The 17,111-nt window shown below is 45.0% G+C and overlaps 1 protein-coding gene and 1 long non-coding RNA gene across 11 annotated transcripts in view; one reads left to right on the forward strand and one right to left on the reverse strand.

Moving 5' to 3' along the window:
• The window catches only part of RGS8 (regulator of G protein signaling 8), a 76,013-nt gene that overhangs the window by 53,569 nt on the left and 5,333 nt on the right, over positions 1-17,111 (forward strand). For 5 of the 9 annotated variants that reach the window (XM_083507212.1, XM_083507213.1, XM_083507206.1 and 2 more), the window contains 2 exons: positions 4,115-4,216; positions 5,893-5,957. In XM_083507212.1, coding sequence (XP_083363338.1) covers positions 4,115-4,216; positions 5,893-5,957 — 167 coding nt within the window. Of the gene's footprint in view, positions 1-4,086; positions 4,217-5,892; positions 5,958-17,111 lie in introns of all 9 variants that reach the window. The other 4 variants (XM_083507210.1, XM_083507205.1, XM_083507209.1 and 1 more) reach the window with 2 other exon arrangements.
• LOC310708667 overlaps positions 4,223-17,111 on the reverse strand; it is a 31,413-nt gene continuing 18,524 nt past the window's right edge. The window contains exons 2-4 of one of the 2 annotated variants that reach the window (XR_014527139.1): positions 14,446-14,592; positions 5,576-5,709; positions 4,223-4,337 (exon numbers count right to left, since the gene is read on the reverse strand). This is a non-coding gene — a long non-coding RNA (uncharacterized lncRNA). Of the gene's footprint in view, positions 4,338-5,575; positions 5,710-10,063; positions 10,880-12,844; positions 12,996-14,445; positions 14,593-17,111 lie in introns of those variants that run through there. The other variant, XR_014527140.1, reaches the window with a different exon arrangement.

The following is a 17,111-nucleotide window of genomic DNA, read 5'->3' on the forward strand; positions in this document are numbered from 1 at the left end:
TCTGCTGTGCATCGTCACTGCCTTTCTCTCAGACACCCGAGGAGTTTAAGCAGCACTGCAGAGATACATGTCATGTGCCTCAACTGAGAGAGATCTGTGAGATTTTCACAGTGCTTGCTAGAATGGGCCTTGTGAGGAAGGGCGGTGGTTGAGGAGCTCTGGGCAGAAGATACCCAAAGCATCTCCAGTTGTGAAACAAGCCCAGGTTTGGAGAAGAACTACCAGGTCTTCATAACATAAGCCGGCCATTTGTACTCATTGCGCTTGCAGCACTGTGCCTTGGTGCCAGTTGGACTTTTGGCCACAGGTGTCTTATTTGTATTAGGGAACCTTGCAGCGTTTCTTAGAATCATAGAATCCTAGAGTTGGAAGAGACCACAAGGGCCATCGAGTCCAACCCCCTGCCAAGCAGGAAACACCATCAGAGCACTCCTGATATATGGTTGTCAAGCCTCTGCTTAAAGACCTCCAAAGTAGGAGACTCCACCACACTCCTTGGCAGCAAATTCCACTGTCAAACAGCTCTTACTGTCAGGAAGTTCTTCCTAATGTTTAGGTGGAATCTTCTTTCTTGTAGTTTGGATCCATTGCTCCGTGTCCGCTTCTCTGGAGCAGCAGAAAACAACCTTTCTCCCTCCTCTATGTGACATCCTTTTATATATTTGAACATGGCTATCATATCACCCCTTAACCTCCTCTTCTCCAGGCTAAACATGCCCAGCTCCCTTAGCCGTTCCTCATAAGGCATCGTTTCCAGGCCTTTGACCATTTTGGTTGCCCTCCTCTGGACACGTTCCAGTTTGTTAGTGTCCTTCTTGAACTGTGGTGCCCAGAACTGGACTCAGTACTCCAGGTGTGGTCTGACCAGAGCAGAATACAGTGGCACTATTACTTCCCTTGATCTAGATGCTATACTCCTATTGATGCAGCCCAGAATTGCATTGGCTTTTTTAGCTGCCGCGTCACACTGTTGGCTCATGCCAAGTTTGTGGTCAACCAAGACTCCTAGATCCTTTTCACATGTACTGCTCTCAAGCCAGGTGTCCCCCATCTTGTATTTGTGCCTCTCATTTTTTTTGCCCAAGTGCAATACTTTACATTTCTCCCTGTTAAAGTTCATCTTGTTTGCTTTGACCCAGTTCTCTAATCTGTCAAGGTCGTTTTGAAGTGAGATCCTGTCCTCTGGGGTGTTAGCCACCCCTCCCAGTTTGGTGTCATCTGCAAATTTGATCAGGATGCCCTTGAGTCCATCATCCAAGTCGTTGATAAAGATGTTGAATAAGACCGGGCCCAAGACAGAACCCTGTGGCACCCCACTAGTCACTCTTCTCCAGGATGAAGAGGAACCATTGATGAGCACCCTTTGGGTTCGGTCACTTCTTATAAAGGAAGGGTAATGGCTAAAGTTCCAGACCATGACTGGGAAGGGAGACACAGGTTCAAATCCTGTCTTGGCCATGAGGTCTGCTGTGTAGTTACTATCTCTCAGCCTTGCCTACCTCCCAGGCTTGTTGTGAGGAGACCATGGAGGGGGAACTGTGTGTGCTACTTTCTTGCTAAAGGGAACAGGATGCATTAAGCCGGCAATAATTATTCAGCTTACCTGCCTACTTGGCTAGCAATGGCTCTCATTACTTTCATGATTGCCACTAAATGTTAACACTCTATAAATGTCTGTGTTATTTTGCAGGACGCTATGAATTCACATGAAAGGGTCAGGCCGAGTATACTGATATGCAGAAAAGGACTGCACACTTTAATCAGTGGTTAATCAGCAGATTAATCCACTGAAGGTTTGGCTGACTGGAAATACAGTTTTCATTGGGAAAGGCAGGTTTTAGTTTGTGGCGCCTGGAATTAAGGATTTTTTAATTTTTATTTTGTGAGGCTGCTATTTCAGTAGTAGGGAACTGAAATAAAAATGGAACGCCTGCTGCCAAGGATCGGTAGTGTTTGTTTGAGTATTAGTTATTTTATCCCCTACATGTTGTATCCTCTACACATTGCTAATATGCAAATATTAATGTTGTTAATTAAAAGGCAGATAACAAACATTCTTTTTATGAATCTTTAAAATTATATACTCAAAAGAAATGAGCACACAGCAATATCAAACTTAAGTAGCATAGGATCAATATAGCCATCTGCGTATGACAGCAAAATATTGAATAACCTAGACGATTTGTTGGGAAGTACAGAGAGGTCTGTTGGGTTAGACAGCAAATTGAAAACTGACATTTTGATTTGTCACTGGTTTGTGCACTGTTAGTTCGGTAAACTAAATATTATTCAATTAGTTAAGAACTCTAAAAATATGCTTTTGTGGCTGATGAGAAACAAATTCTTTTTAATTACTATTTCAAAATTCTTTAGTGGGAAAGTGGGCTCAGATTGCATTGCTCATTCACTTGGGTCACATATTGTAAAACACAGGTGTTTCTTTTCCTCCATCATATGCTAGGGTGTGCTAAAGAGTCACCTGTTTTTCAACTGGAGCTAAATGCTCTGGGGCAGGTTGCACGGTGCCAAGCAGATAATCATTTTAATCAGCTAACATTTAGATTTGCTCTAAAATTACATTTAAAATGTTCAATAAATAGAAATCATGCAAGAGTGTTTATAACAGAAGGGAGAAGTGGGCACAGTGAAATTATCTTGGAGACAGTGCCAAAGCTTTCTGCAGAGGCCTCCCATATGGCATCGAGAAAGGTTATTTTATATTTAACTGTGCAGTCATGAAAAGCTCTTGCAGGCTGTTTCTCAGTGAAGTTAACAGAAGCAAATTCCTCTGAGGCTCAGGGGAGAGTTAAGAGTGCAAGGTGAATTTTCATTAAGATTTTGGAGTTTGAGAATCAGTATGGCGTTAGTGCAGTGGCTTTCAAGCTGTTTTCTTAGTGAGCCCTTAGAAAGGAATGAGGACTTACTGGCCAAGATGATGCTCCTTCTTGACTGTGTTTATTTACGTGAAGCTTTCCCACAGTGACCCTGTGCCCAAAGCAGCTGACAACCAACGCCCACTTGTTGTAGATACAAATGGATCTTCTCAGTTTTGTACCCCCTTGGCTCAGCGCCCTGGGCAGGGGAACTGCCTGCACACCCCAAATCTAGTGGTGCTATAGGTAAATGGGCAAGTGCGTGTTTTATAAACATGCACACATCCAGTTTGGCTTTCAGTAGAAAACTGGAGCTTGCCTCTACATTCACAGGCATGAAATGGCCTAATGGTTGTACATCCAGTAAACTTTTGCAATAATAAACTTCAAAAGGCCTGTACTTAAAAAATAAAATAAAAAAGCAAAATTGTTTATTCATCTTCTTTACAAAAGGGAGATCACTCCTATAGTCTTGGAAAGTTAAAAAAGTCAGTTTTAATAAGTTCTAATTAGCTCTTAATTCGTTGAAAATAGGCACGCATGCAAATTAGCTCTCTATTTTCTGGTATTCTGTGTCAAACCGTGCCCCCTTCAAGGTCGTCTCTGGAATCGCAAAGATTAGAGAGGCGTGCATTCAGTCTGAAATTCCTTTGACCTTATTTTTGTTATGATGCTCAAGGGATTCCCAGCATAGTGCCTGTGGGCACCAGCACATTCGCTAGCATCTCCTCTGGTGCCTGTGAAAGGGCTCAGTAAATATCCCCTCCCAAATCCACCATGCCTGAGAGGCTGTTCACTTTTCCTCTTTGCACTGGCTCCACCTAAACAGGCCCACATTTCAGGTGGGATGCCTACTCTCTCATCTGTTCTGAACAGAGGAAAAGTGCAAATGGCTTCTCTCTGTGAGCAAATGTGGTGGAAGTGATGTAGGTGCCTGCATCGCTTGGTGGCCCTGTCTGCACTTTTGGATGTGGCAGCCACTCTGCCTTTCTCCTACAGTTACCATTTTGTGCCTGGCGTTCATGGAAGTCTCTTGAAGTTCCAGATGTGCCCCATGGCCCCCAAAGGTTGGAGACCCCTCCAGTGCCCCACCCTGGCTCTCTGGGTAGCATCTTGTTGGCCAAAGCTTGAACGAGGATGTTGAGTCAGGTGGACCCAGGGTCTGACCCCGCTGGGTTGCTAATTGTTATCCCTTCTCCTTTTCTCCCATTTGCTCCCCTGCCTTGTATGACTGACTGCAGAAACAGAGGGATGAGGACTCGCCTGGGATGTCTGTCTCACAAATCAGACTCGTGCAGCGACTTCACGGCTATCCTTCCAGACAAACCCAACCGGGCTTTAAAGTGAGTAGTGGTGAGGCAATCCACCTTCTTCCTTTTCTGTGTTGTTCTCCGCTTTCCTTTGCGGTGATTTTATAAATCCTTCCGTTCTCAATTTCTGCACCTGGCAGCATGGATTTCAAACCTGTAAGAAAATGGATTGCACAGGTTTTGTGCCGAAGGACTAAGTGAGCCTGAATCTTCATAGATTGCCTTCTTCTGCCGGAACCAACTTAAATCCATTCAACAATAATAGAAACCCTTTTATGAAATACTGTAATTAGGACAGGGGTCAGCAAACTTTTTCAGCAGGGGGCTGGTCCACTGTCCCTCAGACCTTGTCGGGGACCGGACTATTTTTTTTGGGGAGGGGGAGGGGGAAATGAATTAATTCCTATGCACCACAAATATCCAAAAGATGCATTTTAAATAAAAGGACACATTCTACTCATGTAAAAACATGATGATTCCGTGGGCGATTGGGCCGGATTTGGCCCCCGGGCCTTAGTTTGCCTACCCATGAATTAGGGTGTGCCTCGGTTAGAATGTTCTCTATTAGAAGTGAGCCACGTACAGCTGCGAAACAGTATAAATGAGATGCAAACAGTGTAGTGCTTAATTTGAAGTGGACTCTGGAAACCTCCTTCAAAAGAAGGTGGCAGTTCTCCAGAGCCTCAACCTCCTTTGCATCCGTGTATCTCCACTCACATTTTGCATTTCTTTATGCGTGTGCCTCTAAGCATGCTTGCACAGAATGTCCTTCTCTCCTCACACTGCCAGATGTTCGGTATGCTCTGCTGGAAGCGCCATACCACAATGGCTGGTGAGGCTTGCTCCAGAAGCACAAGCCATGGTAGAAGGATGCTGGAGTCAGGCCAGTTAGAAGTCAGCCTGGCTGGACAGAGTAAGGAACACTGCCGGAGACGGGGGAAAGGGCAATAACTGGCTGGGAGCAGGAAGAGGAGCAGTCTGGGAGTGCAGAGAGGTGGCTTTGGGGCTTCTCTAAAGAACAAACTGGATGTGACATGGGACAGTCAGCGTTAGAACCTCCCACATAAAAACCCCCAATATTAATTGCAGTCTTGCTTTAGCCAAGAGCAGATCAGAATTATAGTGCTGAGGAGGGAGACTAAGTTTTCTCCCCATGCTGTTTTTAGGATTAAAATCTCCCTACCCCAGCTGCTACTAGGGACTCCTAGGTTTTCCTTCATGGGGCAAACAACAGACCGGGACAGAGGGGAGGAATTTTCCATTAAGAAAACAGTGGGTGGGCTTACCCTATTACTGTGGTCCTGACTTGATCCCCCTGCCTTTTTAAAGTATTTTTAACAAAAGCACTCTTATTCACAAGAATGCCTGCTTGCACACTTAACTACAAGTTACCTGGAGTAGGGGAGTGCACCACCAGCACAGTTACCCCACCAGGAGGAAGGACCTCTGGTCTCAGATATCTGTATTTTGTCCCTTTCGCCAATCTATTCCAACATTCAACATACTTTTTAAAAGAACTCTAACGTCTGTACAAAGAAGGTGATACAGAACAGAAAATTAGCTGCTCTGTAATTTTGCACAAGCTGTTTAGGCCATATAATATTGCAAATTCTGCCAGGTTTTGGGCTGCCTTGGTATACCCTCCTCCATCCCCATTTCTCACTTGCAGCAAAGCTCACTGACCTTAACTGCCCCCTACTTTGTCACAGGAGATTATCAACAGAAGAAGCTACAAGATGGGCAGATTCTTTTGATGTCCTTCTGTCCCATAAATGTGAGTAGAACTGCATTCCTCCTGGTATCTATTCTTTGCCCTCCAACCTTATCAATTTACTAATTATTTAATGACTGACAAGGTTTACTTGTTAACTGCTTTGTAACAGGCCTCCAGTGGGAGGGGGATCCAGTTCTCTTAAGAGCAGTGCTTTTTTTCTAAAAAAATATTTAGGGGTACTCTCATTTCCCTACTCATAGAAATACTGCCCCTCAATGAGGTCAAACTTTGATTCACAAAATGTCCCCCTTGCGTACCCCCAGAAAAAGCACTGCTTAAGATGTATCCTGGGTTGTACACCTGGATGATTTTCACAGGAGAGTTTCAATTGGCTTTTCCTTAGATCAACTCTTGTTATGTGAATATAAAGCAAGAAAATAAGTTTGACATTTATTTTGTATTATGTCCCATGCTGGCAACATCTCCAAGTGGCAAACATTGTGCCTCTCACTTGTGCATCTTCAAAGGCCTTGCACACCCCAAAAGAAACATGAGTGTTGGAAGTGACCTCTCATGTGATGTAGTCCACTCTCCACTTCTATAGCATCCTTGGTAGGTCACCAACCAGCCTGTGCTGGTCCAAGGGGGAGGTTACCGTGGGGTGAGGTCCAGGACCTGAGTCGAGGGTCGGCAGACAGTCCTCCACGGGCGAAGCAGGGTCCACAGTGAGGAGCCGGGCAAGGACAGGAACTCTGGGGGAACAGGACTGGATGCTGGCCGAAACAGCTCTTCAACGACGTTGCTCCCGCAACCTGGGACCGGGCTGACTGGCCTTTATCTTCTCTGAGGCCAGGGGTGGTCCCGGCCCCCAGGTGACCCGCCTCTCCTGGCCTTAAGGCGAGCACTCCTCCTGGAAGAAACCAGTTCCCTCTGCCTCTCTGCCCTGAGCCTCTGCAGCTCAGGAGAGGCCGGAGGGTGACTGGACTCAGGGGGAGACTCACCTTCCCCTGACAGGGCTGGGAGAGGCGCACCTGTAGGCAATGCGTCCTCAATCGCCTCTGGAGCCAGAGAGGATTCACCTGGTGCCTGCTCCTGAGGATCCGGCACAGGTGCAGGCACTTCAGAATCAAGGCCCTGCCCCAGCTCTGCCGGCCCTGGAGGCGGGGACTCCTATGCAGGCTGGGATTCCTCCGGTTCAACCAAAGAGTCTCCACCTCCACCTTCCGAGGCAAGTGTGTCTTCCACTGTCAAGCAAATTGTACTTTTCGGATGTTCTTCCCAATATTTAGTTCAAGCCTCCTTTCTTGTAATTTGAACTCACTGGATTGGGTCCTACTCTCGGGAGCAGACCTTCTCAACGTTGGGCCCCCAGATGTTGGACTATAACTTCCATCATTCCTGACCACTGATCCGGCAAGCTAGGGATGATGTGAGTTGTAGTCCAACAACATCTGGGGACCCAAGATTGAGAAAGGTTGTTCTTCAGCAACAGAAAACAAATCTGCTCCACCATTTACATGACAGTCCTTCAAATATTTGGAGATGGCTATCATGTCATCTCTTCTCCAAGCGTCTTCATGTAGTGTTAGATCTCTGCATATCTAGGGGGGCATACGATATGTGACAGTGGCAGCCATATGTGTTAGCTCATGTATCTTGTAAAGTAGAGGGTGGGGAGAAAATTCCTGGGTGCTAATTCTGAAAGGCATTATGGTAAAGGGAGTGGATCCTTCCCCAACTCCCATGCTTTACTTTCCCACACTTTGGATGCCATCTTAGATCCCTAACTCAGACTGCTGCAGCAAGCTAGGATTGACTGGAGATGTCCCTCAGCTGGTTGTGGGGGTTCAGTGTCCATAGGTCCCCTCTGCACCCGTCAAAAGCATGCCTGGTCAGAAAGCTACTGCTGAGAGCATTCCTTCTGGCAGCAGCCAGCTTAAGCCCCTCAAAGTGTGTCCTTGTGGGATGGAAGGGCTTTGGAGGCAGCGGTGGGTCTGCTACTCCGCTCTGCCCTACTGCTCACTGGCCAGAGTTAGGATTGCTCTGCCCATCACTCTGAGCACTTTTCTCCTCAGAACATGTTCATATCTAGTATGCAGTGGCTCATATGCTGGTGAGGAAGGGGAGGGTTCGGTTCTTCTCACTATCATGCCCCTTTAGCTATAAAAATTAGATCCACACACCCCTGCCCTGATTTATAGGAGAATAGGACGAAGATATGTCTAGTTTGGCATTAATTCTGCCCTCCCTTGCATTAGGGCTGAGTGATATTTGGCTTTGAACACTGCAATCCATCACCGGCTAAACATTGTGATATACCAATATATCATGATGTCTGAAATAAGGATGGATCTGCGTAGAGGCATTGGCTGGTTTCACAGTTGCATATCTGCTGTTATATCAGGTGAGAATGGGTATTCTCCTGCAACCTGAGTCTGGCTTTCTGCAACAGTCCCTTCAATTCCAGCTTTGAGATTTTTCAAAACTGCCTAACAAGTTAATTAAAACGAATGGGAATTGGGCATTCAAGTCTCTAATGTAGGCTGCAGATCTCCGCCCACACTGCTCAGTAAGAAAAAGCTACTTATTTCAGTTGTTACACAATATAATTTATGTTGGGGTGGGGAACCCACAATCTGCAATTTTCATATAAACTTTATATAAAATCTCCAACACCATATAATCAACATGCTTTCTCTCACTTATAACCAATGAATTATCCCAGCTCTAGTCATGAAAATATTATTCTGTTTCACTGACATATCACACTGGGAATGTTCAGATTTCTCCTGATACAAGATATATCCTGTAGCTTTTACCTTTCAGAGCTTGCAGTATGTTGCTCTGGCTAGCTGCAGGGATTGTTTCTATATCACGCCTCCTTTCCAAAGCACACCCACATAATGGGAAAGGTGGGACCTTGCTGCAGAACAAATGCCCCTGCTGTGTGTTTCAAATGCAAGAGTTACACACCCTAGTGCACAGGACAGAGTGAAATTTCAAAGAAAAGAAAAACGGCTAAAATAGTGGAGTATTGCTCTAGGGGAGGAGGATATTTTGATGGATTATATAATCTCATGTAGCCAGACTGCTGGAGGTGGGGATGGACTTATTTCCTGAAGCTTTGGAAAGCTACAACCACAGGGTTAGAGAACCAGTAGTATGATTCCGTCTAAGGTAGCTTCTTATAGCCAATTTTGAATTTTGCATGACTACACTCTCTTGCAGTAGGCTGGTCCAGTGAGATGCAATCCGCTGCAAATGATTACCAAACAAATATCCATTAAAAATGCGTGTAAAAATCCAGAGTGGGAAGCTATGGCGCAGAAAATAGTGACATCACAGCAATAAGTGACAGTGGTACAACCAAAGCCGAAAATGCAAAAAATGGCATTGCAACAGAGATTCCCAGGGCAGTCCAACATTCCAGGGGAAAACCCTTGGAGACTAATGATTCAAAACACTATTTTAGAACATAACCAAGATGAGGCAGCTTTCTAGGGAACAAAGTTAGGAGCCTGGTGTGATTCAAATAGTCTTTTAAAATGCAACCTTCAGCTGTGCTGTCCTCCAGTTAATCCAAAGCTTTCTCCCTCTTTGAAAGAGGCCTCCATTTTTCTGCCTCGTTCTCAGAGCACTTTAGAATTTCATCAGATGCAGTGTTTTGAGCCTAGTTTATCATTTCGAGGTGGCTGCTGGTGGTTTGGGTGTCCCGGTAAATGTTTCCCCAGTACTCTGTCATCTTCCTGGCTCCTGTACTGAAAAATCCCCCTGAGAGGACACACCTCACTATGCCTCCCTCCCCCTGGACTTGGTTGAAGTGGGGGCACCTGGGAGGACTGCAGAGTACAGACCACTGGTGAGACATCATAATGGCCAGTGTGATGGGGCAAAGCCATGGGTCTGCTCTTCCAACACTGGCACTGCTACAGCTTAACTGAACAGGTCTGGGGTGGGTAGTGTGGTGGGCAGTGGTGGGAGACCAGATTGTGTCTGCCAGTGAGAGAGAGAGAGAGAGAGAGAGAGAGAGAGAGAGAGAAAGGGTACTCACAAACACCCCCCCCAGCCCTCTCAAAAATAAAGTAAGTGCATCAAAGACCCTGCACCCCACCCATGAGAATTCCTCTGAAATTTTCTCTCCCCTTTTATAATACCTTAATTGGATGCAATTTCTTTTCTCACTAATTGATGGAGAATGGTTTTTTGGGGGGTGGGGTGGGTGGGAGAGAGAGAGAAGCAGTACTATTTTCCAGCATACTCCTAACTTAAAGTAGCAAAGAAAGGAAGAGGAGAAACAGAGGAATAACCCAGTTGTGAAAAGAGAGGGGTCGGAAAAATATGCTGATAAACGTGGGCTGTTATACTTGGCTGTCTTCCTTTAAAGCAAGCCTATTTTTGCCCTAGCTGTAGGTGTCTGTGAAGTGAACACTGTTTTGAGATCTGCAAACAAGTATTTCAATCCGTTTCCTGTCTTGGTGGCAAAGCTAACCAGCTTTTCAAAAACAAGATCAGTTGTTGTTACTGGGACTGGCCAAATATCCCACAACTATATGGAGGCCACATAGCGCTCATGTTCTTATAACAGCTACAAGAATGTTGTAATATTGCTGCTATTGCACTATACAGTGGTACCTCGGGTTACATATGCTTCAGGTTAAAGATGCTTCAGGTTACAGACTCCACTAACCCAGAAATAGTACCTTGGGTTAAGAAAATTGCTTCAGGATGAAAACAGAAATCATGCAGTAGCGGTGCGGTGGCAGCGGGAGGCCTCATTAGCTAAAGTAGTGCTTCAGATTAAGAACAATTTCAGGTTAAGAATGGACCTCCAGAACGAATTAAGTTCTTAACCCAAGGTACCACTGTATAAACAATGAAAAGAAGAGAAATATCATCCTCATCCATTGCAGTCCTCAACGAGAAGAGGAGGTGAAAGCCCAGGCAAGATGGAAACTGGTTGGCCTCTGGAAACAGCCTGGAAACTAAGAGAAGATCAGGATGTTGGTCAAGGATCAAGGTGTTAATGCAGAGTTTAGTAGGTTCGCAGCGGGAATAGTCATCCCACAGCTGAGACAGAAAGAGCAAGTTGCCTCAGCGTAGGCCTGGAGCAAGTGTTAGCATGAGGTAGTGTGGATTAGGTAGTCATGATTAACCCCCTGCCTTCTGAATGCTGCAAGAGCTGGCGCCCTTTTTATGTATCTGCCAGGTATTTAGGATCAGGAAGCACAGCCATCTCCTGCTCAGGGCTACCGCTGTAGGAGGACTCTGCGCCTGAGGATTTCTAGTGCAGGGCAATGACAATAGTGAGAGGAAACACTGGTAGCAATCCTGAACCCACCCACCGTGGAAAGAGAAACTGACACTGGGTCATTTTAAAATATGTTAACCACTTATTCTCCACCTATGCTCCACAGAAAGCAATAAAATGAGTTGTATTTTCAGGCAGACAGTATCTGCAAAGGATCCTTTAAAAACCTCAATAGTGCTTTGCCAGGTCCATCCACACTGGACAGGTCAGTGCTGCAATTACCCTTTATTTCTAAAAATTGCCACAAATCAGGCCTGAAGAAAACATGGGAGGATGACACAGAAACTAGTGGGATACAGCAGGCTGACAACAGCATCATCTAGATGCTCCGTAAAATGTAGGTGTGAAAAGGATGTCCATTCCAGAGAAAGGGGCTAGAAAGAAAATCTCTCTTTGCTTGGCACTGCTGGATAGCATGACCCAGAACAGAATTGCATTTGAACTGATGATAAAGGTCTGTCCCTGGGGATTGGCTTGTAAAGGCTGTTTCACACATGCTGATCATCACTTGCTGCTGCTGTCATCAAGATGATCACGTCTCTGTGAGTTTATTCTCATGCTGTAATTTGTTATCTGTTCTGTGTTCATACATCTGAGGACAAATAATAGCTTCTTGGATGCTAAATCCTGGTCTGAGGAGTAAGGAAGAGGTAGGGGAGAAGAAGAGAGAGAAGTGACCATGAACAGAGGGAGAGGACTTGTTCTCCCTGTATATTTCTTGCCCAGGAGAGATGGTTTGGCTAGACAGATGAAGATTCCTTTTGACAGAATGCTGGAAGAGACACAAAACAATATCTTGCACTGCATCCCTCACAGGGCTGGGTATGTGGTTTATCATTTGTCCAACATCTAGCAGGGTGGACTGTCCTTAAATCCTCAGTCTGATTGCAACTGTCAAGATATGGAAAAACCCTGCGTGCTTTCAATTGCCTTGGCTTGCTTTGGGAAGATTTCCTCCTCTTTCCCTCCCTCTCTCCCTCTGTCTCTGATGTGTGTATACGTGTCATGTGACTCCTATGCCCTTTTGGCAATTCCACTTTCTCTCCCCCCCCCCCCCAGATTCATTACTAAATCTCCCCATTAAAAACATTATTGGAAATTCCCATTATAACCACATATCTGGTGATGCTAAAACTTTGTTAGTTTTGAGTGGCTGCCAGGATTCAAAATACCAATGCAAGTGTCATTGAAAAGTCAAATACTCATCGCAGTTTTTAAAGCACTGACTGGTTTACATGCCACATCCAACTGCAAGCTCAATCCCTGAATGTGTGGGCTTGCCAATTCCGGAGCAAAATGTAGGTTCACACAGCTCCCCTGCTCCCCAGAGCTATACACCTCTGGGTGGAATCACCATGATATGATTCAGCACAATGACACTGCATTACACATTTTGGACTATTAGATGTCACTGCAGGAGAGAGGAGGAAGTAGTCATGTGTGTGATGGGACATGCAACTGAGAGAGAGAGAGGGAGAGAGAGAGAGAGAGAGAGAGAGAGAGGAAGAGACCCGGGAGTTGAATGTCTGGGGATTAGCACCCAAGCATCACTCCCTTTTCCACAATTTAGTTTCTTTGCACAGCTACTGAGTTAACTGAGAGCAGGAGGCTAGTCAGAGGTCTGTGTGGGATCTTTTACCTCCAGCTGCTTATCTTGCCCTCTGCTTCCTGTAGGTTACTTTCTGGGGCAAAGAGGTCTTTCTCAGCATATCCATCATGAGAAAACGCTCTCTTTTCATAAGAGCTTCTGGCCAAGTCTGCTCAGTTTTTCACGTCCTCTGGCAAGCAGCCTGTTTCCGCAAAAGTCAGTGTAAATAGTGAGGATGTCTGAGAGCAGACATTGGAAGAGAAGGGAAAGGAACACATGTGAACACATGATAAAAAGCTGTTTACAATTATTATCAAGGGGGGGGGGCTCATTCCCAAAAGGCAAATGCTAAGAAAGCTATGGGATTGGAAAAACCAAGGCTAGTAATAACATAGCTCCCTAATGAAGTGAGGTTTTTGCTACTTTCCAGGTTGCCTCTGTAAACAGTGGGCTTTGTTTGCAGTGGATAGACCTTGAGATAAAAAATTGAGAACTTGGATCATATGTAGGAAGAAAGGACAGGACTTAATGTTGGTTCTAAACCACAGTGTCTCAGAATATTAAAAGTGACCCATACCTATAATATCTTACAAGGAGTCCCGGAATTTCAAAACAAACCAGCGATTCTAAAACACGAAAGGTTGAAAGAGAATTGTGGGGCAGATGAAGGGAGCATTCTCATGTTATCTGCTTGTCTTAATGCACAAGTGCATGCTAGCCTGCTGTTGCTATTAACAAAACTCCAAGCTATTCAGGGCCATCAGACACACTCTGTGCTATATTGAGCTCAAGGTCACTACGTCAGGGAGTAGGCAAGTGTTGGCAAATGATTCAGCCTGGAGCGGCTTAGGAACGTATTTGGCACTTCCTAAATATCCACCAAGACCTTCCTTGACCTAAGACAGTGCCTACAACAACATATTCTGATTCAGTTTTTTGGCTCTCATCCAGCCCATTGCCACTTTAAGGCACCGATACAGCACCAATCCAGCTTCACTGGGTCCAGATGGCATATAGAGTGAGTGAGCCCAGTGTCATCCACATAATGATGACACCAAACCCCAAATCTATTGGTGACAGCACTCAACAGCTTCATATGGATGTTAAGAAGCACTGGGGACAAGATGGGGCATTTGCAGCCCTTGGTACAACTGCCATGATACTGAGCCTTCGTCACCCAATGCTATTCTCTAGAGAAGGTAGGAGCAGAACCACTGTATCACCATGGCTCCAGCCCCAATCTTCTGAGCCAGGAGGATACCATGGTTAAGGGTATCAAAAGCCACTGAGACATCAAGGAGAATAAACAGGCACACCATCTCCTGATACGAGTAATCAACAAGAGGAACCAAAGCCATCCTAGTGCCAAAAGCAGAGTGGAAGCTGGATTTGAAATGGGTCAAGATAACTGGTTTAATCCTTCCTCCAATACTCTTAATAGTTGCACTGGCCAGACACAGATTTACTACCTCTCTGGGAACCAGAGCTAACTTTAATTGGATCAGGGTCATCATATTTAGTGACTGCTGTAAAGAGGACAACAATTTGCATAAAATTTGAATGTGCTTATTTTATGCATAGATGCAGAGTCAGACATAATTATTATAATTTAAATAGAAATACAATACATTTCCCCATAGTGGCATGCATACCTGTCTACTGATGGGAAACGTCAACACTTCCTTCTTAGGTTTCATTATCTTAATATAAGCCTTGGACCGGACAGCTCTTCAGATAAGAGGATTCTTCCAGGGGACTGTTCTCTTACAGAAGACTGTTGCCTCCAAAGTATTCTCCTACTGAGCAGCAAAAGCAAACAATAGTGTTAGCGGGCCTTCTCTCTATTTATAACATATAACCCAAGATACCCTGGCACAGTTACTAAGCACCGAAGAGATAAGGGCACTTTCACTAACTACCTAAAGCCATCAGCAAGCGCATTGTGCTCTCCTCTGCCAGTCTTTATGAAAGTGGTAATGATTAGAAAGAGGATGATCACCCTCATGCATAAATAGAGATTACAAATGTGTCCTAAATAGCTGATGGGTTGCAAATGGTATACCTGGGCATAAACTCCCATTCAACCAGAAGCTCATTCAGAGGCCTTGGAGACGTGGCTGTTTAAATACAATATGTCGTCTGTCATGAGCTTATTATGAGCAGGGCAGTTTAGTCCTATGGAGTGCAGAGAGCTGTTTCCCCAGTCCTCTCCTATGCCGCATTTCAATTCAAACCTTGAGGGGTCGTCATGGTTGCCTGGGCCTGCACATGCCACACAACGTGATGGGATGCTGTGGTGATTGAGTGGACTATACAGTTTCTGAATACAGATGAGGAGAAGCAGTGGCGTAGCATGGGGGGCACAGGGGTGGTTGCCCAGGGCACAAAATTGTTAGGGGGCGCAAAATTTGAGCAGCCAGTTCTGCCTCAGCATAGCTGAGTGCTTCTGTAAGCTGGGGTCCATTGAAAATGGCTTCTCCGTGCAAATCAGGACGTGACTTCTCCAGACAATGAAACGACTCTTCTTTTCTTATCTCTGCAGCTGGGTGATACGAACACTGTTAGGCAGTTGAATGTGCATGTATACTCCATCTGTTTTACTCTCTCCCACCCACCCACCCGCTCTGTGCGGCCCCAGGCACCGGCAACCCATGCTATGGCACTTAGGAGATACCTTTTCTAAACACTCCCTTATTAAACTCCCCTCTACCCCACAAAACCCCTCTTTAGATGCACCTGTATGAAAAGTTCTAGTCCAACTCTTTGCCTGTGTGCTGGTTTTCCATTTACAGAGAGTTTTTAAGGCAAGGAAAGCATTTATTTTTAAGGAGTCCTTTTCTTTGTTCTCCTTACATCTCCTTACACCTTACCAAGAGGCTAGCTTGATTTGATTAGTTTTTAACACTTGAAGGATCCAGGGATTAGACCAAGAATGAATGAAGCTATTTGGTTAGCCACCCTTGTTCTGTAACAACGTGGACTTGAGGCAGCTCAACAGGTTTCTCGGGAGTTCCTCAGTGAGGTAGTAAAAATGGCACACAAGTCTCCTTGAAAGAGAGCTACCCCATCATTACTGTTATTGGTGATGAGACCAAAAGCTTAGCCGGTAGCCATGGTGTGAACAGAGGGCTAAACTGGACATGACACTAATCTCACTTAAAATTGCTCTCTTTTTACAAAATACATATTACTCTCTCCCACCCACCCACCCGCTCTGTGCGGCCCCAGGCACCGGCAACCCATGCTATGGCACTTAGGAGATACCTTTTCTAAACACTCCCTTATTAAACTCCCCTCTACCCCACAAAACCCCTCTTTAGATGCACCTGTATGAAAAGTTCTAGTCCAACTCTTTGCCTGTGTGCTGGTTTTCCATTTACAGAGAGTTTTTAAGGCAAGGAAAGCATTTATTTTTAAGGAGTCCTTTTCTTTGTTCTCCTTACATCTCCTTACACCTTACCAAGAGGCTAGCTTGATTTGATTAGTTTTTAACACTTGAAGGATCCAGGGATTAGACCAAGAATGAATGAAGCTATTTGGTTAGCCACCCTTGTTCTGTAACAACGTGGACTTGAGGCAGCTCAACAGGTTTCTCGGGAGTTCCTCAGTGAGGTAGTAAAAATGGCACACAAGTCTCCTTGAAAGAGAGCTACCCCATCATTACTGTTATTGGTGATGAGACCAAAAGCTTAGCCGGTAGCCATGGTGTGAACAGAGGGCTAAACTGGACATGACACTAATCTCACTTAAAATTGCTCTCTTTTTACAAAATACATATACAGTAGTTAACAGGTATACTGCAAAAGGGAGTTCAATCCTTTCCACCCTTGACCCAAGCGGGAGCTCTCCTTCTCTGGGCTAGTAATGGGGTCCTATCAAAACTGCAGTGGAGAATGAGGAGGTTAATCCCGCCCCAACACATTACAGTCTCAGTGAGAAGACAGTGGGGTGGGGGTGAGAAACACCTATTAACTGGGGGGGGGGGATAAAAGACAATTCCAGTGACACATTTAGTTTCATGTCTGCTTTGGCCCAAGTGTGTGATTAGCAATCACAATAAAATATTTTGCAAGCTCTTCTGCAACACATATGGGAATTCCTCAGCAGACAAGTTGCCTTGATGAGTTAATTGAAGAAAGGTGAATTACAGATGTTTTAAATACATGAGTATATAGATGGTACAAAGTTTTAAAATTACTGCACTCCCAGCATTTATTGCATTTGGTATTTGCATCGGATATCAGTTGTTTATATATACAACTGTTGGAACTCTTTTTATATATGCATTTGTTTTATATATGTTTTCACTGGACTGTGA

This window comes from Podarcis liolepis, assembly GCF_965112155.1.
Source record: "Podarcis liolepis genome assembly, chromosome: 6".
NCBI classification, from domain to species: domain Eukaryota; kingdom Metazoa; phylum Chordata; class Lepidosauria; order Squamata; family Lacertidae; genus Podarcis; species Podarcis liolepis.